This window comes from Cololabis saira, chromosome 22 (genome assembly GCF_033807715.1).
Source record: "Cololabis saira isolate AMF1-May2022 chromosome 22, fColSai1.1, whole genome shotgun sequence".
In the NCBI taxonomy this organism is placed as follows: Eukaryota; Metazoa; Chordata; class Actinopteri; order Beloniformes; family Belonidae; genus Cololabis; species Cololabis saira.
In genome coordinates this window covers 31,676,727-31,700,061 of record NC_084608.1, presented here as the reverse complement: position 1 = coordinate 31,700,061, position 23,335 = coordinate 31,676,727, and the positions used below count along the sequence as shown (strand labels likewise).

The following is a 23,335-nucleotide window of genomic DNA, read 5'->3' as shown; positions in this document are numbered from 1 at the left end:
GAAGCTCAAGGACTCCATACAGAGTCCCATGACACCACCCACGACTCTCTATGTCAAACCATTCAAAATTTATGGCAGAGAAAAGTATTCTAGGGGGCGCTGTTGAGCCGTTAGGCCACGCCCATTAATGCAAACCATGAAATATCAAATTTATCGCCAAGTCTGTCTTGCATGCCAAATTTGGTGACTTTTGGTGAACTATCAAATATGGACCAATCAGTTTTCAAAATGGCCGACTTCCTGTTCGGTTTCGGCCATGGCTCCAAGAGACTTTTCTTTAAGTGGTGAAATGATACAGGTGTGTAGCGATTTTCGTGCATGTACATCAAACCGTATTGTGGGGCTTGAGGCACAAAGTTTTCCGGGGGGCGCTGTTGAGCCATTTTTCCACGCCCATTAATGCAAACCATGAAATATTAAATTTATCGCCAGGCCTGGCTTGCGTGCCAAATTTGGTGCCTTTTGGGGAACTATCAAATATGGACCAATCAGATGAAGGGGGGGTGCGCTTGTTGGCGTCTAGCGTTGCCACGGTAACACTTTTGAAAGAGAAAAGTAATGCGTGTAGTCGCAGGATGGAGACGCACATTTTGATGTATAACACATCTGGGTTCACGATACGGTTCGGGCCGTATTAATTCTCGAAGGAATGGCATATATTGCTCCAAAATTACGCGATTAATTCAGAATGTTCAAAATGGCCGACTTCCTGTTCGGTTTCGGCCACGGCGCCAAGAGACTTTTCTTTAAGTTGCGACATGATACAGGTGTGTACCGATTTTCGTTCATGTACGTCAAACCGTATTATGGGGCTTGAGGCACAAAGTTTTTTCTGTCTGAACCAATCAGATGAAGGGTGGGCACACTTTTTGGCGTCTAGCGTTGCCACGGTAACGCTTTTGAAAGAGAAAAGTAATGCGTGGTGTCGGAGGATGGAGACGCACATTTTGATGTATAACACACCTGGGTGCACGTTACGGTTCGGGCCGTATTAACTGCCGAAGGAAGGCATCAATTTCGCCAAAATGACGCGATTAATTCAAAATGGCCGACTTCCTGTTCGGTTTCTCGACATGACGCCCAGACACTTTTCTTTAAGTTGTGTACTGATACAGGTGTGTACCGATTTTCGTGCATGTACGACAAACCGCATTGTGGGGCTTGAGGCACAAAGTTTTCAAGGGGGCGCTGTTGAGCCATTTTGCCACGCCCATTAATGCAAACCATTAAATATCAAATTTTTCGCCAGACCTGGCTTGCATGCAAAATTTGGTGACTTTTTGGGCACGTTTAGGGGGGCAAAAAGGCCTTCCTTTTGTCAGAACAATAAGAAGAAGAAGAAGAATAATTCCTGCAATTACAATAGGGCCTTCGCACTGCAAGTGCTCGGGCCCTAAAAAAAGAGGCTCTAGAGCCGCGGGTTGCCGACCTCTGGTCTGGACTTCAGAAGCAGTTTTATTATTTTATTTTTACATCTTTGGATGAGACGAAGATAAGATTTTTTTTTTACTATTTACTTGAAGTTAATCATCATTTAAGATAAATGTTTCCTTCTACATGGCCTTCAAAAAGCAGTGGTGAATCATGCTCTCCACCTCCTCCACCAACCCGCCGTAGTCGGCCTGGCGAACCACGTGTTCCCTCCCTCCGCTCTTCAGCCGTTCCTCCATGCTCCTGTGCGCCGGCGGGCCGGACGCAGCCGCGTCCAACTCCCTCAGCTGTTCTCCAGGCTCCTGAGGAACATTCTGGATCCGTAAAGCTTTGAACACGGCGGGGGCGAACTTCCCGTAGTGAGCGGTGGAACAAAGCACCACGGGGCACGAGCCGTCCTGCAGCCGGTCGGCCACCACTTTGGCCACCGCAGTGTGCGGGTCCATGACGTAACCCGTCTGCCCGTGGACGCTGCGGATGGCGGCCAAGCAGTCGTCCTCAGAACACCAGCCGGCCAGAACCTGGAGAATACGTACAAATCAATAATCCAACCCATTTATATTTTACAAAAAAAAGCAATTAGAATTGTAAACTTGGCTGATTATCGTGCACCAACAAACCCACTTTTCATTCAAAACAATACACTTAAATTCCAAGACATAGTTAATCTGAACACCACTGTGATAATATACAAGGCTTACAACAATTTACTTCCGGGCTGCATGCAGGAACTGTTCAAGCCTAGAGAGGGGGAACACGACCTCAGGGGAACAGCAATGTTTGACACAACAGCAATAAGAACTAGAAAATTTCAGGAAATTTTGATATGGGCATGCCCTTCTGCCCATTCGTCCCCTCTTGCTGCTTTGGTTTGGGGCTGTAGTGTTTGTGTTCGGGGCGGTTCTATGTCAGTTTGAGGTGTTTACGGTTTCATTCATTCCTGTGCTCCCCATAGTTATTAATGGGGTGCGCTTTTTGGCATCCAGCGTCCCCACGGTAACGCTTTTGACTGAGAAAAGTAATGCCCATCGAGGCACGATGGAGACGCATCTAATGATGTATGCCATGCATGGGTGCACGTTGCGGTTCAGCCTACGTTAACTGATAGGTTTTTTTTTCACCGTGGTAAAAAACTCCATCCGAATGAATGGGGCCATTTGGCATGGATTTTGACATAAAATTTCCTTAAATCACAGCTTCATGAAATTTGAATATGTTGAAGTCCACAGCGTCCCGAGTCGGGGAACATTTGTAGGATGTCTCTATGATAATCTGTTGCCTAGCAACAAGCGTCCAAAGTCAAATGGAAATAAAAAAAAAAATTAAAGGTAAATTTTGCAAAAAGTGTAATAATTGGCATAATTGGCATAATTGGCACTAACGGTCCGTTAGTGCCAATCGGGCCGAGTGTTTGAAAGTTTGAACGATGTCTCTACGATAAAGTTCGGCCGAGCAATAAGCGTCCGAATTTTCACCTTTTTTTTGGCTTTTTGGCATCTAGCGTTGCCACGGTAACACTTTTGACTGAGAAAAGTAATGCCCATCGAGGCACGATGGAGACGCATCCAACGATGTATGCCATGCATGGGTGCACATTGCGGTTCAGGCCGTATTAACGGACGAAAAAAGAGTGCGGAATAAGAATAATAAGGAAGAAAAGGGAAACCTTTTCTTTATACTAATATATCGCCTTCATTTTTCAGGTTTTTCCAGCCGTGTTTTATTTTTTGGGGATTTTTTTCTTTTCCACAACAGAGCAGGGTCATGCTGTACACCCGCTGGTGCACAGTGGGACTTTTGCGACTATAGCTTGTTAGCAAAATGCTAGCAACATTGCCCTTTGGGCCATTCTGGACGATTGCAATATGGTCATGCCACTACTTGGCATGACCATAACAAATACAAAGGGCAGATGTTTATCTATTTTAGGAGTAAAACTGTGGAACTCATTACACAACGACCTTAAACTAGCAAACTCAATAAAAGCATACAAGATATTATTCAAAGCAAGGTAGAAACACAATAAGCAAACAAAGAAGAATGTACACATGCATGAGATGAAATGACAACCTAAATTGGTTTTGTCGGTTTCTTTAGCATCTTTTCACTTTCTGTTTTCAGAGCTATCATTTTATTATTATGATAATATATAATGATATAATGATATATGATAATATATATATATATTATATATTATCATATTATTATTATCATTATTATTGCTAGTATTATTAATATTACTATTATTATTATTATCATCATCGTCATTATTGTTATTATTACTATTATTATTATTTTGTGTAGACTAATGATACTTCATTTGTTCTTTTTGTATACTATATTCTGTTAAAAGGTGGGCAAGATAAGCTTTATGCTTCAAGCCCAGACCTTTTCGGTCAAAATAATCACAATGTTGACCAGGGAAAAACCGTGTGTTATCTTGTTCTTTGATTTTTATGTTTGTGATTGACCAAAATAAATCTTAACTAACTAACTAACCTCCTGCTGCATCTTGCCGAGGAGAGGCACGGGGACCTGAAAGTGCTCCTGCGAGTCCAGCCGAGTGAACAGGTCCTGGACGAGGCCGCTGTTTCTGCCAGAAACGTGATGGACGAACCTCTCCAGGTTGGAGGACTTGAGGATGTCGATGGCCGGGGAGTGAGAGAGCAGCATTGGCCGTCCCCGCAGGTCGTACTCGCCCGTGGACATGAAGTCGGCCACCACGCGGTTGTGGTTGGACGCACAGATGACTTTTCTGATCGGGATGCCCATTTCCTTGGCATAGATGGCGGAAATGGCGTTGCCAAAGTTACCGGTAGGGATGCAGAGATCAACGGGATCCCCGAACTTGATGACGCCGTCTCTGCAGAGGTCCAGGTAACAGGAGGAATGATAGACCACCTGCAAGAGGAGAAGATGTTTAACTATGGTGTCAATATCTATATATTACGACGGAGTATTAGGGCCAAACTAAGACAACACATTTTTGGGAAATTACGAGAATAAAGTCATAATATAATGAGAATAAAGTCGTAAAATTACGAGAATAAAGTCATAATGTTGCGAGAATAAAGACGTAATAGAAAAAAGTCGTAATATTATGAGAATAAAGTCGTAATATTACAAGAATAAAGTCGTAATAGAATAAAGTCGTAATATTATGAGAATAAAGTCGTAATATTACGAGAATAAAGTGGTAACATTACGAGAATAAAGTCGTAACATTACAAGAATAAAGTCGTAATATTCCGAGAATTAAGTCGTAATAGAATAAAGTCGTAATATTACGAGAATAAAGTCGTAACATTACGAGAATAAAGTCGTAATATTCCGAGAATAAAGTCGTAATATTTTGAGAATAAAGTCGTAATATTACGAGAATAAAGTCGTAATATTATGAGAATAAAGTCGTAATATTATGAGAATAAAGTCGTAATATTACGACAATAAAGTCGTAATATTACGAGAATAAACTCGTAATATTATGAGAATAAACTCGTAATATTATGAGAATAAACTCATAATATTACGAGAATAAAGTCGTAATATTACGAGAATAAAGTCGTAATATTATGAGAATAAAGTCGTAATATTATGAGAATAAAGTCGTAAAAATTACGAGAATAAAGTCATAATGTTGCGAGAATAAAGTCGTAATAGAATAAAGTCGTAATATTATGAAAATAAAGTCGTAATATTACGAGAATAAAGTCGTAATAGAATAAAGTCGTAATATTACGAGAAAAAGTCGTAATATTACGAGAATAAAGTGGTAACATTACGAGAATAAAGTCGTAACATTACAAGAATAAAGTCGTAATATTCCGAGAATTAAGTCGTAATAGAATAAAGTCGTAATATTACGAGAATAAAGTCGTAACATTACGAGAATAAAGTCGTAATATTCCGAGAATAAAGTCGTAATATTTTGAGAATAAAGTCGTAACATTACGAGAATAAAGTCGTAATATTCCGAGAATAAAGTCGTAATATTTTGAGAATAAAGTCGTAATATTACGAGAATAAAGTCGTAATATTATGAGAATAAAGTCATAATATTATGAGAATAAAGTCGTAATATTACGACAATAAAGTCGTAATATTACGAGAATAAACTCGTAATATTATGAGAATAAACTCATAATATTACGAGAATAAAGTCGTAATATTACGAGAATAAAGTCGTAATATTATGAGAATAAACTCATAATATTATGAAAATAAAGTCGTAATATTACAAGAATAAAGTTGTAATATTACGAGAATAAAGTCGTAATATTACGAGAATAAAGTCGTAATATTACGAGAATAAAGTCGTAATTTATGAGAATAAAGTTGTAATATTATGAGAATATAATTTGTGAGAACTCTAACAGGAACAGCATCTTCTCCCTGTGTTAAAATGAGGAATATTGAGCATCTTGTGAAGTTAGATTTATATATTTATAATATATTTTATTCTCGTAATATTATGCCTTTATTCTCAAAATATTACGACTTTATTCTCGTAATATTATGACTTTATTCTCGTTATTTTACGACTTTATTCTCATATTATTATGACTTTTTTTTTTGTCTTAGTTTGGCCCTAATACTCCATCGTAATATATTGTAAATTGCCATACAGAAATAATGTGATACTCAATGTAAATGTGTCATTGATTCCTGTTCTACTGTGCCTTACCCCCTAATAAAAATATTTTAATTCATATTTTTATTAAAAATAAATAAATAAATTAAAAAAAAGGTACGATCGGCAGACTTCACAAGTGAAACGATGTCAAATGAAACGCATGAAATGAAATATTGATTATTGTGCCCAAATCTGCTCTTCCTTTGATTGTAGTTTTAAAAAGGTAAGAATAAGATGTTTTATTTCACTCAATAAACTTACCGTATTATTGAAGAGAAAACAGCACATTTTACACTCAGCAATAATAATAAAAATGATTATTATTATGATATTATTATCAATCATAGGCCCTAGAAGTGGAACGATAAGTCAATGTCGTCAAAAAAAAATGCTAATAAAAAAAAGTTAATCAAGAAATGTATTTTTAAATGTGTCCATCTCTCTGATATCTTACTTTAAATTCCCACATCATTTAAACAACCACATTTAAAAGCTGGGAGGAAATAAAAGCCCTTTCACAATGATGAGATTCAGAATCTGATTAATTGACTCATCGTTTCTATAATCAAAAAATAATCAACTATCAGAACAGTCATTGGTTGCAGCCCTAAAAGGCAGCTTTTATGACGCTCAAGGTCACCGTACAGATAAAAGCAGAATGCACAATAAAGGCAATAAAACACTACACTATACAGTTGAAAATAATAAGAGATAACTGATAGTAAAGTATGAGTATGTACAGAGGTCGTAGCATCAAAAAACTATGCCTGTGAGGGGTAATTGTTTAGGATAACGTCACCTGTCCAAGTGATGTAATATACATTAAAATATGTTGTTTTGAGTTGTTTTGAGACCCAAAATGTTCAAACGAGTCCCTGGATCAGCGGATGGGGGAGAATTTTAGATAACAGAGTAAGTTAAGATACAAAGCCGTCAATTCAACGCCAGATGTAATAGTATTGGTGGGGAGTCCTGGTGTAAAAGATCCCCAAGATATCGTTTCTCACTTCAGAGTCAAGCCAGGTATTTATTTATTTAGGTATTTATTTTTTTATTAAGGTATTTATGTTTTTATTTATTTATTTATTTATTTTTTTTTTTATGATGTTTGTGATTATGTTTTAATGTCTATGTTGGAACCTGATGTGTGTTTTTGACCATGACATGAGTGTGAGTTTTTCTATGTTACTTTTTTTTTTTTTATTAACATACAGTGCAAACAGCGACAAAAGACGACATCAGTTACAATGATATGTATCTAGGTGTGTGTGTGTGTGTGTGTGTGTGTGTGTGTGTGTGTGTGTGTGTGTGTGTGTGTGTGTGTGTGTGTGTGTGTGTGTGTGTGTGTAAATAAGATGATGAAAGTAGATAAATAAATTAAGAATATTAATTTGAGAATAAATAAGTAAACAAATAAATAATTATCATATAGCCCGATATAATATAAATATAGCATAATAATATACCGTATTTTCTGCACTATAAGGCGCACCTAAAAGCCTTTAATTTTCTCAAAAACCGGCAGTGCGCCATATATATGATCATTACAGTCATTTCTGTTACTGTAGTCAGGGGGATTGTGGGTAATGTAGTTGGTGTTGCCAAAATAATGGCGCTAAAAACGTCAGGAATCGTCACAGACGTTCAAGACAACAGCAGCGACGCTGACTCGCATAATGGCGACTTTGACTTTTTTTCATTTTGTTAATAAAGTTTGACATACGGTACTTTTCTTCTTTTTTGTTTTTTTTTTGCATTTGCTGTAGGATTTTGTAGCATTTCCTGTAGCGCAGCTCCATCAGGTAGGTACGTAACTCAACCTCAGCCACTATAGTACGGTATTTCACCACATATTTAGTGCACCTTATAATGCGGTGCGCCTTATAGTGCAGAAAATACAGTAGTAATATCCTAATATAACATAATAATTTTATAATATTATAACATATAACAAAATTATATCACCATACTATAATATATAACAATATAATAATACTATAGTTTAACATCCCATGAGATTTCATAACTTAATATGAGACTTTGGAACAGGCTGGATATCCAACACAAGCAATGCCAAAATATCCACAGATTTAAATTGCTATATAAACACATGGTCTGGTCAAATTATAAAGAGAGCGGGTGGTAACACTTTGTTTAATCAACTTCGGTCTTGAATGTTTGTGTAATTGTTGTTCCTCATTTAGTAAGTTTGTATTGTCCATTACCTTCTGGTACTGTTGTTCTGACCATCACTGACGTGTATGTATGTACTATATGTCCATGTCCATTATGTCCATTACCTTCTGGTATTGTTACTCTTACCATTGCTGGTATTTATTATAAATATAAGTTAACGGTTTATTATAAATATAAGTTAACGGTTAACTATAAATATTACTATATACATTGTTCCTGGATTTGCACACATTGTGGCCATGAAATGCATCTGCATTTCATGGCCACAATGTGTGTGAATTTAGGTGAGGTGAACTGTAGAAAAATGTTTTTATTATAATTTGATATAGGTCTTTTTTTCATTTTTTTGGTTCAAATGTTGAGACAGGAGGAAGCCTAAAAAAAAAAAAAAAAAATCTATCAAGTTGTTAATGAGAAACAGGGGTGGGATTAAATACATTTTCTTCTTCCCACTCCCTTTCGAGTGTTGACGAATTAATTTGTATTTTGAACCTGCACCTGATAAACCTGATAAAGGGTATTTTTATCACAGGTCAGACAGGTAATTTATGTTATGTTTATTGCTCGAAATAAATATGAATTGAATTGAATATACTTATACTTAAAATTTTCTATGTTAAATGTTGATTTTATTATGTAAAGCAATTTGCGTTACTCGTGTATGACAAGTGCTGTATAAATAAAGTTTGATTTGATTTCATTTGATTAATCTCAACTATGTGCCGCCTGCCTGTGGTAGATTGACGTGCTGCTGAAATATGCTAATTTAGTTTTACCTAATGTTTTGTTGTCTGTTTTTTTTTTTGGAAAGTCCAAAACTTGATTGTGTGTGTCCAAGACCGTCACCCACCTGCGGCAGCAGCCGCGCCCAGTTGATGGAGTTGGCGGTGCTGAGCACCGTCCCGTACTCCACGGCCAGATGCCCGGCGAGCCCGGCCTCCCCAAACATCCTCTTGATGCTCCTCTGGCAGAAGTCGAAGTCCGACCGCACGCCGACGGCCCGGGCGTTGCCGTCCCCAAAACTCGTCATCTGCAGCTTCTGGATGCGGCTCACGCCGTCCTCCGGGAAGAACACCAGCACGCCGGTGCGCCGCCCGTCGCCCGCGCTCAGCCCGCCGAAGCCGCTGAGCACGGCGCTGCCCGTGTCCCCAGACGTGGCCACCAGGACCAGGTAGTTGCACATGGGCGGGAGGCAGAAGGAGAACAGCTGGGGCATCAGCTGCAGGGCCAGGTCCTTGAACGAGGCGGTGGGGCCGTGGAAAAGCTCCAGCACGTACTGGTTGTCCACCAGATGCTTCACCGGTGCGACTCTGTCGCTGGAGAAGTTTGACCCGTACGCCCTGGAGGTCATGGCTCTCAGATCCAGGGCAGGGACGTCCAGCGGGTGGATGCAGCGTTCCAGTAAAACCGAAGCCCGTTCTGGGTAGGACATGGACACTAACCTCAGCCACTCACGCTCACTAAACCTGGGGAAGCCGTTCAGGGGAACGTACAGTCCTCCATCCGGGGCCAGACCCTCCACCACCACGTCGCTGAAGTGTCTCTTCTGCTCCGACAGTCTGGAGCCGTCACACCTGCAGACAAGGAATTGCTTCTTTCATCTGAGGAATATCTCTAAACTCAGGAAAATGTTGTCACTAGGCCTGTGTTGAAAAAATCGATTTCCCAATTCTAAATCGATTCTCATATTAATTCCTAAAAATCGATTCATATGTCTAAAGATCGATTTTTTTTTTTGATTTTTTTTTTTTGGGGGGGGGGGGTTATAAGTGTTAGGTTATAATTGCATAAATTGTCTATATTTCATTACTTTATCTCTGTAGGCTATGAGTGTATATATGGTGTATATATGGTTTAGAAGTATGAGTATATTATAATGTATGAGTATATTATGATATGTAATATATATTTATACTTCTATATATATATATACTTCTATGATGTGGATGGTTGGTTACTTAATCTTTTATTTTGGTTCAATTTATTATTTCAGGAATTATAGTGAAGTTTTTCACCCTTTTTGAGTTGGATTATTGTCATCTTTATTGTTATGTTATTATATTATTATTATATTATCATCTTTTATATTATCTTGTGTATGTCTATGTGTGGACCCCAGGAAGAATAGTTTTCCCATGGCGAAGACTAATGGGGATCCCTTTTAAATAAAAAAATAAACTTTATATACTGTCTTGGGGTTACATTTGCCAAAAATGCTTAAAACCAAATGCTCAAAAATGAAAAACCAAAATAGACCGAAAATGGAACAAATAAAAACGTGAGAAAAATTAAACCGATTTCATCGTCTCTGTTTCCTCCCTGGATCTGTTTGATAATTCTGACCCACATGATGTTTCTGAAAGCAGTTCTATCAGCATTCTGGGAGCTGATTGGTCCTTACAGCATCATTAGCTGCCAATACTTGCTGTTGAATCTCAATATAATACTAGTAGTAATATTTTGCATAACTACAGTCATATAATTCATGCAACAGCTCAAAAAACAGTTTTAATAACACTAACCCAAATCAATATCGGAATCGAATCGAATCAAATCAAATCTTGATAATCGATTCTGAATCTTAAGAATCGGAATCGAATCGAGTCTTGACATTTGAATCGATCCCCAGCCCTAGTGAGCATGGTCTGTGAAGGGCGCTGTACAAATAAAATGTACTTACTTACTTACTTACTTACTTACTTACTTACCTGGTTGACGCGTACATTTCCTCATCGTGCTTCTCGTATCTCTCCACGGCCTTCAGCACCTTCTCCGCTACTTCCCCCTCCGTGTCTCCGGTCCCACACAGCACCCGCACGTCCAACCACTTCTCATAAAACTGCTTCCTGTACAGCAGAATATCTCTCATGGACACACCCGCTTCCTGGCCCACTATCCTGTTCACCTTCATCCTGCTGAGTCTGTGAACGATGTCCTCACTGTCCACGTCCAGGTAGACCACCAGCCCGCTGCGCTTCACGTGCTGCATGGCCTCGGCGTGGAGGGGGTTGGAGCCCGTCAGGGACACCACGCACCCAGAGGCAGAAAAGTTACACAACACCCGACCTTCTTCCTCCAGGAAATGCTCGGCGCCCACCGCAGCCAGCTTGGCAGCCACGGGCATCTTCCACTGCGTCTCCAAGACGTCGTCATCGATGTCCACGGCAGGCAGGCCAAGTTTCTGGGCCACTATCTTCCCCACGGTGGTCTTTCCTGCCCCGGGGAGGCCCATGAGCACGATGTTCTTGTCCCTCGGGAGGCAGGTTTTGGTGGAAACCCATGACTTTGAAAGACGGTGCAGAAAGCATGTAGCAGTTTTGGCTGCAAGCTGACTTGCATTCAGTAAACCCATTCAGGAATCGAACAGGAGCAGCCGTGTCTCCTCTGGAAAGTACAGAAATCAGTCAATTATCTTTCATTTAAAACATTCTGTTCTTAGGTCATAAGCGTCAGTAAAAGTATGAAATTCCTTATCACGTTAACACATGCTCAAAATCTTCTCTTTTGTATAATTTGTATAATTTTTTGTATTTTTTTTGTATAATTGCCCTGTAAAATTGTAAATAGGTTATGTTTATTTTTATTCAGAACTGTCCCTTTTTCTTTTCTTTTCTCTCTCTACCTCAAACTGCTGCACCTTAAATGTTTACTGTTTACTCTGTATCATAGAAATACCACATTTGTTTTATTGTTCATTTTATTTTATCACCAAAGAGCGAAATTACCGGAGTCAAATTCTTTGTTGGACAATGTTCGAACCTGGCCAATAAAGATGATTCTGATTCTGATTCTGATTCTAGCTTTTTAGGGTTCTGTGCAAAATAAATAAACTGAGGTACCCAGAGCGAACACAGCTGCAAATTATCGTAGGTAAATTGTTTGAAAAAGAGGAAAAAAAATTTCTTGTTTTATAAATTTACAAATGAAAATTCAGGAATTTGAGCTGATAACACTGTAAATTTGAGAGAAAACTGGATGTTTTTAAATTTTCACAGACAAATGTCATAAAACTTTGAATTCATGTGTTTATACGTAGGCTATAGTACTTTTATTTTAGGATTTTTTTTATCGGTATTGTCTTGTTTTTATCGTATTTCTACTTTTATTGTAGTGTTTTATTCGTGTTATTATTGATGTGGTTTTATTTTTTTGTGTACATAAATACATTTTACTTACTTACTGACTTATACAGTCACAAAGTTGCAAAAAAGCAAACAATCAAAACACTTGGAAAACCCCATTTAAACTCACTATATTTCCCCCAAAAATGTCTGATCACAACACAGACTGCATATCTGAGGCGTAATGTAAGCACTTCTCAATGAAGTACTTACATGTTCTTGTTTCGGTGATTACAAATTAAGGTTATTTTTAAATACCATTGTTAGTCTGAAGCCGTGTCTTTGGCGCCCCCTGGTGGCTACATAATATGCATACACAAAGAAACAACTCAGTACTATCGATATTCAGCAAAACAGATAACCATCTGAAAAACTGGAATAAATACAATCAAGCTTAATGATTTACTATCCCTCTTTTCTTACGTGCAGATCAGAAAACCAAGTTACAATTAGTTTAATCTGTAACTGTAAACTGTAACTTGGATTGCGGCAGCGACCGTATCATAAATCATAACACTCACGTGAAATGACTGTTCTCCACCTTTTAACTCTATTAATGAGTTATATATTAATGTATATGGGTGAATGGATTATTATATCCAGGAATTATATTTTAACCGTGACAGGAACATGGTCAAATGGGACTTTGTACGGCTCACGGCAAGCCACGAGGAACAAAATGCATAAATAACACGCCTTATAAAATGTCTGTTTTGAAAAACAATACACACTTTATCCATGGCTGTCATTTTTATTACGCGTTTTGATCAATTCCATAGCCCCTATAATATTTTGAAACAAAACTATTTCTCACGTTTTAGCGTTTCTAGTGCTACCTTCAGGTTCACGTTGGAAACTCGGAATTCAGCACTCCGACTGGTGTTATTGTTCTGTTTATTATGGTCTCACAATCAAATTGACTAATTTGGCTTTCGAGAATAACCAAATTATTTCAAACAATGTGAAAGTTCGTTTTTGTATCGTAGTAACAATGTTATTCAAACACAACGCAACATGTCTGTTTATATTCCAAATAAGTACTTCCTACGGGATTCCGCTGCACCTGAAATACCCACGTTTGCTCCTGGGTTGCCTAGCAACGGCATTTCAACACATTCTGCTCGACTGGTCAGCTTGTTTTTGGACGATTTTTTTTATTTTGATTTTGCGTTTTAAAGTTGTTTAAGATGTCTGAAACTGGCTACCCACAAGAATCAGTCTACAATCTCCTTCCCAAGGAAGAGGTTCACGAGAAGAAACCACCAAGGTTTGTCACTTAATGTTGGTTTGGAGCCTAATTATATACTATAATATACTAATACTGTTTTATTCTGAAGTAACATGAGATACAGGGGCGTCGCCAGGTGTAATCCCTTATGGGTTCTGAGCTCAAAGGGGCCCCCGCGTAGCGGAGGCCTAAACTGCGTGTGCGCGCAAAGCGCGCGCACGCGCAAAATTTTTGGGATCTTACGGGTCGGATCGGTTAACTTTGCATGACTTTAAGTCGTTTAGAAACAGATTGACAGCCACAAGCAGCTTCAATGATTATAACAAAAAAGACCATTCCAGATCAGCAGATGAATGCATAGCACAGGATAATAATAACTGCAGGGTGGTGAATAGTGCAACAGGGCAAAGCTCTGTGTATTCCCCTATTCAATTTTAGACAATATAAGGAGTAAAAACTGAATGAGAAACGAGAAAGCCAAAGAAAGTGTCATGACAACAATTATAATTATTATCCTGCTCATTTTATTGCTGCATTCAGCAAAATACCAATGACCTCCAAGTTCCAACTCACTGCATCATATAGGGCTAAACAAACATCCATCTCAGACTGGTATTTTATACAAAATGGCAAAAAATAAATACAATAAATAAGAAAAAACACATGACTGACCAACATAGCAGCATATAAATAAAATTCACATTAAACATTCCCAACTCAGTCCCAATACAAAGACATACTCAATAAAATTACAATAAAAGAACTTAAGGTGCCATTACAATGGCTTTTTCTATCTTTTCGTTTCTGTGCTCCTTTTTGTTTTGTTTTAGCCTCCGCCAGTGGCAGAGCGTGGGTTTCAGCACAGAGGGGGCGGAGCATTCTCAATGGGCCCTTATGATAATTATTTTACTATTCAACAACTTAAAGATAACGGACACCTCATCATACCCAGCAAACAACACAAATGCTCACGTTTACTGAGCCAAGCAAGCCTAGGTGCCTCAGAAAGCCACAAACCAGTTCACACACACACACACACACACACACACACACACACACACACACACACACACACACACCACGCAGCCTGACAGCCGTCAATCTGAGAGCTGTCCTTGGTGCTGGTGTGACAGTGACTCACAGGGTCTGAGCCAAAACCATCTTTAATATAACTTAAAACATAAAATGTAAACTACAATTACACAATCTATTCAGATAGAATATAGACACAATTGTCTATAAGGCCATTAATGAGATCTATAAATAGAAAATAGACACGGCGGTCTAAACACAACAAAACGCATAGCCTATTAAAAATGTATCAACTGCACACAATATGCATTCAAATAGAAAATAGACACGGCGGTCTATTACAGTTGACAACAACACAAGGTACATTAAGGTGGTCAAGGCAATAACAACATTCTGATCATTATTTATGTGCTCACCGATTGCTGTCTCTGCGCTTGTTTGCCGCTGCACCAATTCACAGACTCCGAACTCCAGAACATCATCCTCGGTTCGAACAATATATTCCAAGTAACGTTGAAAACAATGTAACGGCCGCTACAGCTAACACTAGCCTCCTCATCAGCCACCGGCGCCGCTGCAAAATATGAGGAGAGCGGCGGACTGTCCGCCGCTCACCTCACACCTCCGCCGCGGACAGGAAGCAACTAGCCTCTCCTTTCTCTCTTTTACCTTTCTTTTTAACGATCCAGACTGAAAGAGGAAAAATGGAGAAGAAAAAGCACCAAAGTTCCCTCCAAAATGCCGCAGTCTCACATACAAGACGAGTTAGTTCAAATGTAAAAAAACGAAACAAGTTAAGTTCCAGCCAATCAGGTGGGCTCACAGCCCTGATGCGTTCAGGACAGTTGTAAAGTAAGAATTAACCTACACTGGCCGCACAATGCACATTTTATCGTTATTATAACCTACAAATTTTACGATTATATATGAACGTATCACACAAAACGGGGCCCTCTCATTGGGCCCCCCTGAACGTGTGGGCCCTGGGGCGACCGCCCCCTTGCCCCCCCTCTGGCTTCGCTACAGGCCTCAGCTGCAGGCACAGAGAGCACATAATGCCAAAATAAAAGCCTCGAGCGAGTCGAGCCTCGTCGTGAGGGGAGGCGGCGGCCCCTTAGGGCAGAGGGGGGGCCCTCTACTTTGAAATGTTGTTGACATTGGGTTTTTATAACCCGGAAACCCGCGCCAGCGTCGCTAGTGATGAGATATATTATATTTGTATTTATGTGGTAGGATAATTACTTCCAGTGCATATCAAAAAGACAGATTACGTTTAACTTTTCCAGTTAAAATACTGAAAATATTGTCTTATTCTAAATAAGTTTAGGCAAGGTAAGTTTATTTGTACAATTCAATGCAAGGTAATTCAAAGTGCTTTACAAAGGAAAATAATATAATAATAATAACAAATATATATATATATAAATATAAATAAATAAATAAATATATATATAAATAAAATAATAAATAAATAAATATATATATATATATAAATAATATAATAATATATAAAATATATAATAATATAACATTAATAATAATAATAATAATAATAATAATAATAATAATAATAATAATAATATAATATATATAATATATAATAATATATAAACATAATATAATAATAAGGGAAATAAGAAATAGTAATACAATACAATTAAATAAAATAGAATAAATAAAAAAAAATAGAATAAATAACAAATACAATGATAAGAAAAGAGGTAAAATAATAAAAAGCACAAGTTGTTAAAAAGTAAGGGCAGTAGAGTACAGCAGGTAAGTATTTTTTTTTTTATTTTTTTTTTTTATTTTATTAGTTTGCACACAATAAAATTAACACTTGCAATCAAAATAGTAAAACAAATGTGACAGGAGAGGTCAAAAAGCCAACAGGCTAAAACAGTAATTACAAAAAAATCAAAAAACAAAAACACAACAAGACGAAGACTATCAACAAAAACAAAGAAGGTTTAACTACATAGTTACAGATCATCAACATACAAAAAAAAACAAAACAAAAAAAACAAAGAAAACTTTTCATTTTCACATTTTTTAAATGTGAATTAAATGAGATGATAATTTTCTTTTAAAAATCTCTAGAGAAGCAGAGCTTTTGATAATGTGAGATTTGGAGTTCCATATCTGTACACCGCGATATCTAATTCGATATTTAATTAAACAGAAATGTTTTTAGGCCTGATTTAAAGGAGCTGACAGTTGGAGCAGACCTCAGGTCTACAGGAAGTTTGTTCCACCGGTGAGGAGCAGAATAACTGAATAATCCTTTGACTCATTGGAAGCCAGTGTAGTGATTTCATGACCGGTGTAATGTGGTCCAGTTTCCTGGTGTTTGTAAGGACTCTCAGTTAGGAATGGGTGATATTTTACCGTTCACGATATACCGTCAAAAAAATTCCCCACGGTAAGAATTTGTATCTCACGGTAAAAATGATAAATTCCCGTTGATGACGTTTTTGTGTAAAACTGATTTATGATTCTGTGTTAAATCCACACACAACGTACGTGAAGGAAGGAAGGAAGGAAGGAAGGAAGGAAGGAAGGAAGGAAGGAAGGAAGGAAGGAAGGAAGGAAGGAAGGAAGGAAGGAATGAAGGAAGGAAGGAAGGAAGGAAGGAAGGAAGGAAGGAAGGGAGGGAGGAAGGAAGGAAGGAAGGAAGGAAGGAAGGAAGGAAGGAAGGAAGGAAGGAAGGAAGGAAGGAAGGAAGGAAGGAAGGAAGGAAGGAAGGAAGGAAGGAAGGGGGAGAAGGAAGGGAGAAAAACAAGGAAGGAAGGAAGGAAGGAAGGAAGGGAAAGAAGAAGGAAGGAAATGAGCCTGAAAGAAAGAAAGAAAGAAAGAAAGAAAGAAAGAAAGAAAGAAAGAAAGAAAGAAAGAAAGAAAGAAAGAAAGAAAGAAAGAAAGAAAGAAAGAAAGAAAGAAAGAAAGAAAGAAAGAAAGAAAGAAAGAAAGAAAGATAAATTCCCGTTGATGACGTTTTTGTGTAACAAACATGGCAGATCTGAGAGTGAGATAGATTTATAGTTGAAAAGGTGGAGTTGAATTGGTATTTTTTTTATCGTCATTTTTATCGTTATCAGGATAAATGCCAGAAATTATCGTGATACATTTTTTACTCCATACCGCCTATCCCTAGTGTGCAAACATTTACGCATCTCAGTGGGAGGCTTTACTTTATTGTTATGAGCTTAACTCTCACTGAGCCAAGAAACACTTAAAACTTCCACACACAGCACATGAAATTCAAAATACATCTTTCCACCATTCTGTCGATATTAAAAGGGGAATTTAGTCCAAAAAGTAAATATCCACGTTTTGATCCAGGTTGCTTGCATTCAGATTTACTAGCTTTCCACTTCAGGAGATGATGCACATACATGTGCAACGTAACATGCCAAAACGAGTTAAAACCTCCTCCAACCCGGAATCATGATGTGCTTAAAGCACAGAACAGATTATTCACATTAAACAACAGAGACAAATGTGATTCCCTAGTGTGAGCTAGGGATAAATGCCAGAAATTATCGTGATACATTTTTTAGTCCATACCGTCCATCCCTACTCTCAGTTCATTTAATTTCTGTGCTTTTAACTCATTTACATCCATACATGTAAAGAAGGACATTAGTTAGTAAGAAAAGTAATAATATCTTCTGTTTTCATTTCATTTCAAACCTTAGTAGCCATTTTGAGGGGTATTTATTTTGATGCTCTTTTCTTTAACAAGGTACATATCCAAGTTCAGGCCGACTGTAGTTCTTGAAAATAAGTTGGCCAAGGATTCCATGAGAATGATGGGACCGGCGAAAGTGGACGTGCCGTCTCCAGATAAATACCTCAAAAAGCATTCAATGGAGTCCAAATTGCTTGAAAGTAAGTTCTCCAGGTCAGTGCCTTGATTTGCCCTTGGGCCATGATTATTAGTTACCTATTGTCATGTTTTCTGCAATTTTTTATTTTTTTTTCAGAGTCAAAACGCGCAAAAGAGGTCAGCGATGCCCGTACTCGCACCGTGAGGAAGCCACCGGTCCCCAGAAGGACAGACCGCCCAACAATGGAAGTTAACACCAAAAAGGAGTCTGTAAAGACGGCTGCACCGGTGCAGAAGACTCATAAACACACGTGTGTGGACATGAGCAATGGGCATAAGCAGCTCCTGGAAAACTCCGGACTTCTACCAAAGTACATCCTGAAAAAGGTATTTATCCTGCAATACAAACTGCATAATTAATTAAACATCACCAGAGCTGGGTAGAGGAGCCAAAAATTGTACTCAAGTAAAAGTACTGTTACTTCAGAATAATATGACTCAAGTAGAAGTAAAAAATAGTCATCCAAATAATTACTTGAGTAAAAGTAAAAAAGTACTTGGTGAAAAAACTACTCAAGTACTGAGTAACTGTTGAGTAACGTCTGATTTATTTTTTTAACAACCATTCAAAACAGACAAAAGTACAAAATAATCATCTTCAGGCAAATTAAATCAATAAAATAATATGAATTAAAAATTAATAAAAAATAGCTTAAATTAAAATAAGCTTAAAGTAAATTCAAGTACTTGAATAAATAATAAAATAATAGAATAAACAAATAAATTAAGCACAAGTGGCACAAAATTTCAAGCCTTTGTACTTTTATTTTTTAACCAGAACTAGAACAAGCCCATGAACTCATAGAAACTCTGTGTGTGTTTGAGTCTGTGTAAATGTGACAAAACGTGCAAAAACAAACATTTTTCCCAAAGAATCACCCAGTGATGTCATGAGATTGACGCGTACGCGGATAAAAGGGATAAAAGAAAAGTAACAGCTCAACGTAGCCTAATGTAGCGGAGTAAGAGTAACAGTTTCTTCTTCACAAATCTACTCAAGTAAAAGTAAAAAGTATAGTGATTCAAAACTACTCCTAAAAGTAAATTTCCCAAAACGTACTCAAGTAAATGTAACTCGTTATTACCCACCTCTGAACATCACTCCTACACAGCCCTAAATGCCCCAGATTCAGCTTGTATACTTTATTGATGGATATTAAACATTGGAGCCTGGTTTTATATTTGAAAAAGCTCTTGAGTAAAGTGTTTTGTTTCTGTCTGCAGGATTATGGCAAGACACCTGCGTACCTGCAGCTGCGTTACAAAGAAGAACAATGGGCCCATGAGGAGTACAACAGATTATTGAAGGAACGAATGGAGAAGGACGCCCCGCGAAAGCTGTCCGATGAGGAGCAGCAAAGCATCCTGGAGGTACTTAAACACAGTTCCTGTTTAAAAACAGCTGGGTATCATGAACATATTTGAAATGACTGAAGAACCACAGGAAATGACACGGATGGTTTCATCTGTGTGGAGTTTCCTCATGCTGAAAAGCAAGTATAATGTTTGATAATTATTTCTACAGGCCCGAGACTTTTAAACGTGTCGTCTAAGCTGTAGCTATGGCAGTTGTATTATGCAGATGCAGAGGTGTCAAAAGTATTCACCTTCATTACTCAGGTAGAAGTATAGATACTAGAGTTTAAAAATACTCAAGTATCAACTCAAGTTTTTTAGTCAAGTCAAAGTATAAAAGTACTGGTTTCAAAACTACTTAAAGTATAAAAGTAAAAGTAATGTAAGGGGGGAAAAGCAATTAAGGACAAAATGAATGCATCTTAGTATAATGCAAATATATTAAAGAACCACATATGTGTACTATTGAGCATTAACATGTGTTTCAGAGAGCAGGAGGTATGATGACTAGTTGCCTATAAGTATTGTAATGGTGCAAAAAGTCAAACTTCAGAGGCATGTTATCATTTATCCTAACCTTTATTGGAATGTACATCCAAGTTTAGTTGCAGGAATCTGAGGGAACGGATGTAAGAACAAAACTGGACAAGAACATCTGAAACAACCACAACCAAATTCACTCTATCCGGATGGAGCAATTTAACTGGATAGTTTTTTTAAAGGCCGAAATGAAATAGAGTAACAAGGCTGTTTTTAAAATGTAAGGAGTAAAAAGTACAGATAATTGCGTGAAAATGTAAGGAGTAAAAGTAAAAAGTCGTCTGAAAAATAATTACTCCAGTGAAGTATACTACGACGGAGTATTAGGGCCAAACTAAGACAAAAAAAATGTGGAAATTACGAGAATAAAGTTGTAAAATTACAAGAATAAAGTCGTAAAATTACGAGAATAAAGTCGTAATATTACGACTTTATTCTCATAATATTACGACTTTATTCTCATAATATTACGACTTTATTCTCGTAATATTACGACTTTATTCTCATAATATTACGACTTTATTCTAGTAATATTACGACTTTATTCTCGTAATTTTACGACTTTATTCTCGTAATATTATGACTTTATTCTCGTAATTTTACGACTTTATTCTCGTAATATTACGACTTTATTCTCGTAATTTTACGACTTTATTCTCATAATATTACGACTTTATTCTCGTAATATTACGACTTTATTCTCGTAATTTTACGACTTTATTCTCGTAATATTACCACTTTATTCTCGTAATTTTACCACTTTATTCTCGTAATATTACGACTTTATTCTCGTAATTTTACGACTTTATTCTCGTAATATTACGACTTTATTCTCACAACATTAGGCTATGACTTTATTCTCGTAATTTTACGACTTTATTCTCGTAATATTACGACTTTATTCTCACAACATTAGGCTATGACTTTATTCTCGTAATTTTACGACTTTATTCTCGTAATTTTACGACTTTATTCTCACAACATTAGGCTATGACTTTATTCTCGTAATTTTACAAGTTTATTCTCGTAATTTTACGACTTTATTCTCGTAATTTCCAATTTTTTTTTTGTCTTAGACCCCGTCCACACGTAGCCGGATATCTGCGGATATCTGCTAAACCGGAGATATTTTCCTCCGTTTTGACCTGTCATCCACACGAAAACGCAAATAAACGAAGGTTTAAAAAAACTCTGGGCAAAGTGAAGATTTTTGAAAACTCCGTTTATGTAGATGCGTGTGGACACACATAACCGGAGATTTGCGTTTTCGAACATCACATTATGCGCCAAAACAACAACAAATCTGCTCTGACGTGCGCCTTTTGTTTACTACAGATGATCCAGCATCTGTTCTCCAAGCTATTTATTAAATAAATGGTCTCTGCTCTTGACCACCACTTACTGCGTTACACCGACACAGAGGCTCCGCCGTACCCTACACCATAGGGTACGCGGCGACGCTCACCCTAGGTGTAGGGCCCGCGGCTCCGCAAAGCCCGCAGAGCCCGCAGAGCCCGCAGAGCCCGCAGAGCCCGCAGAGCCCGCAGAGCCCGCAGAGCCCGCAGAGCCCGCAGAGCCCGCAGAGCCGCGGAGCCGCGGAGGTGCAGATGATCTACAGGTTAGAATGCTTATGAAGTGGTCGAAAACGCAGATCTTCGGTTACGTGTGGATGCAAATTTTTTTATAAACGGAGGAGGGAAATATTCGTTTTTAAAAATACCCGGCTACGTGTGGACGGGGTCTTAGTTTGGCCCTAATACTCCGTCGTAGTATACTGTACATAACCAAAATGTCTACTTAAGTAAGGTAACAAAGTATTTGTACTTCGTTACTTGACACCTCTGTGCAGATGACTGTCCTGGGTAATTTATGGGCTTAACTCTCCGTATCCACCCTCCAGGGTTTGAAGAAGAGGTGGGATTATCTGAATGGCGAGTACCAGGCCCTCCCTTTAACCATCGTCACCCGCTCAAGAAAAGCCCACAAGAAGCATCTGGAGGATGAGATGGATCAGCTGCAGGAAGACATCGACCTCTTCAAGACAGCGAAAAACATCTACGTACCCAAGGATTAGTGTCCAGTTTTGATTAGCCCTTCTATTACATGTTACCCTAGAACATGAAGGTTGATGGTTTGTTGTAACCCAGATTCCTAGTCATCTACAGGACCCGTTTATTGTGTGAGGTGCTCACTTTCAGTGCTGTGAAGTTGTCGTTTTTGACCTGTTTGTCAATAAATACATGTCTTTCCAAAGCAGAACATCCGATGGAAAGTAATTATTAAGTGTATTTGCACAATGTATCGGTATGCAATCGGTATCGCCGATACCAGGCTGAATTTGACTCAATATGGGATCGGAAAGGAAATCAGTGGTATCCCCCCTTTCCATCCCTTATGTCATTTCATCAATGAATGTGGTTTTACTGCTATTTCAACATTTAGAGTCATCACCAGAAAAATAACACCAGAAAAATAACTTATTTGACAATTTTCACCTGTTTCAAGTAAATTTTCACTTGAAATAAGTAGAAAAATCTGCCAGTGGGACAAGATTTATCTTCTTATTAAAAGAAAAAAAATGTGTTCCACTGGCAGATTTTTCTACTTATTTCAAGTGAAAATCTACTTGAAACAGGTGAAAATTGTTGTTTTTTCCAGTGATGAGTCTTGTTTTAAGTGTAATGAGATTTTTTTACTAAAATGAGACATTTTAACTAGAAATAAGACAAATATTCTTGTTAAGATTTTGAGTTTTTGCAGTGATCCATGTTACTTATCCTGTGAAGGACAGAGTCATATTGATAAGTTGAGAAAACTGTTTTTAATTGTTGTGTTTTGATGTATTTGATGTAAGCCCAGTGGATATTTAAAGCTTACAGAAGGCTGCATTTAACTGCTGCTATGTCATTCCT

The 23,335-nt window shown here is 37.8% G+C and overlaps 2 protein-coding genes across 2 annotated transcripts; one reads left to right on the top strand and one right to left on the bottom strand.

The window, feature by feature from the left end:
- Positions 1 to 1,462: 1,462 nt before the first annotated feature.
- LOC133423440 (threonine synthase-like 1) lies at positions 1,463 to 13,012 on the bottom strand. The gene is made up of 5 exons (XM_061713615.1): positions 12,903 to 13,012; positions 10,969 to 11,644; positions 9,111 to 9,834; positions 3,931 to 4,332; positions 1,463 to 1,952 (listed from the first exon to the last, which is right to left on the bottom strand). The coding sequence occupies exons 2-5, from the start codon at positions 11,610 to 11,612 to the stop codon at positions 1,554 to 1,556; spliced, it is 2,169 nt and encodes a 722-aa protein (XP_061569599.1). The 5' UTR covers positions 11,613 to 11,644; positions 12,903 to 13,012; the 3' UTR covers positions 1,463 to 1,553.
- A 506-nt stretch (positions 13,013 to 13,518) lies between these two features.
- Positions 13,519 to 22,601, top strand: enkur (enkurin, TRPC channel interacting protein). Its single transcript, XM_061713526.1, has 5 exons — positions 13,519 to 13,648; positions 18,384 to 18,529; positions 18,625 to 18,854; positions 19,752 to 19,898; positions 22,324 to 22,601. Exons 1-5 carry the CDS (start codon positions 13,569 to 13,571, stop codon positions 22,495 to 22,497), a joined length of 777 nt encoding a protein of 258 aa, XP_061569510.1. The 5' UTR covers positions 13,519 to 13,568; the 3' UTR covers positions 22,498 to 22,601.
- Positions 22,602 to 23,335: the final 734 nt, after the last annotated feature.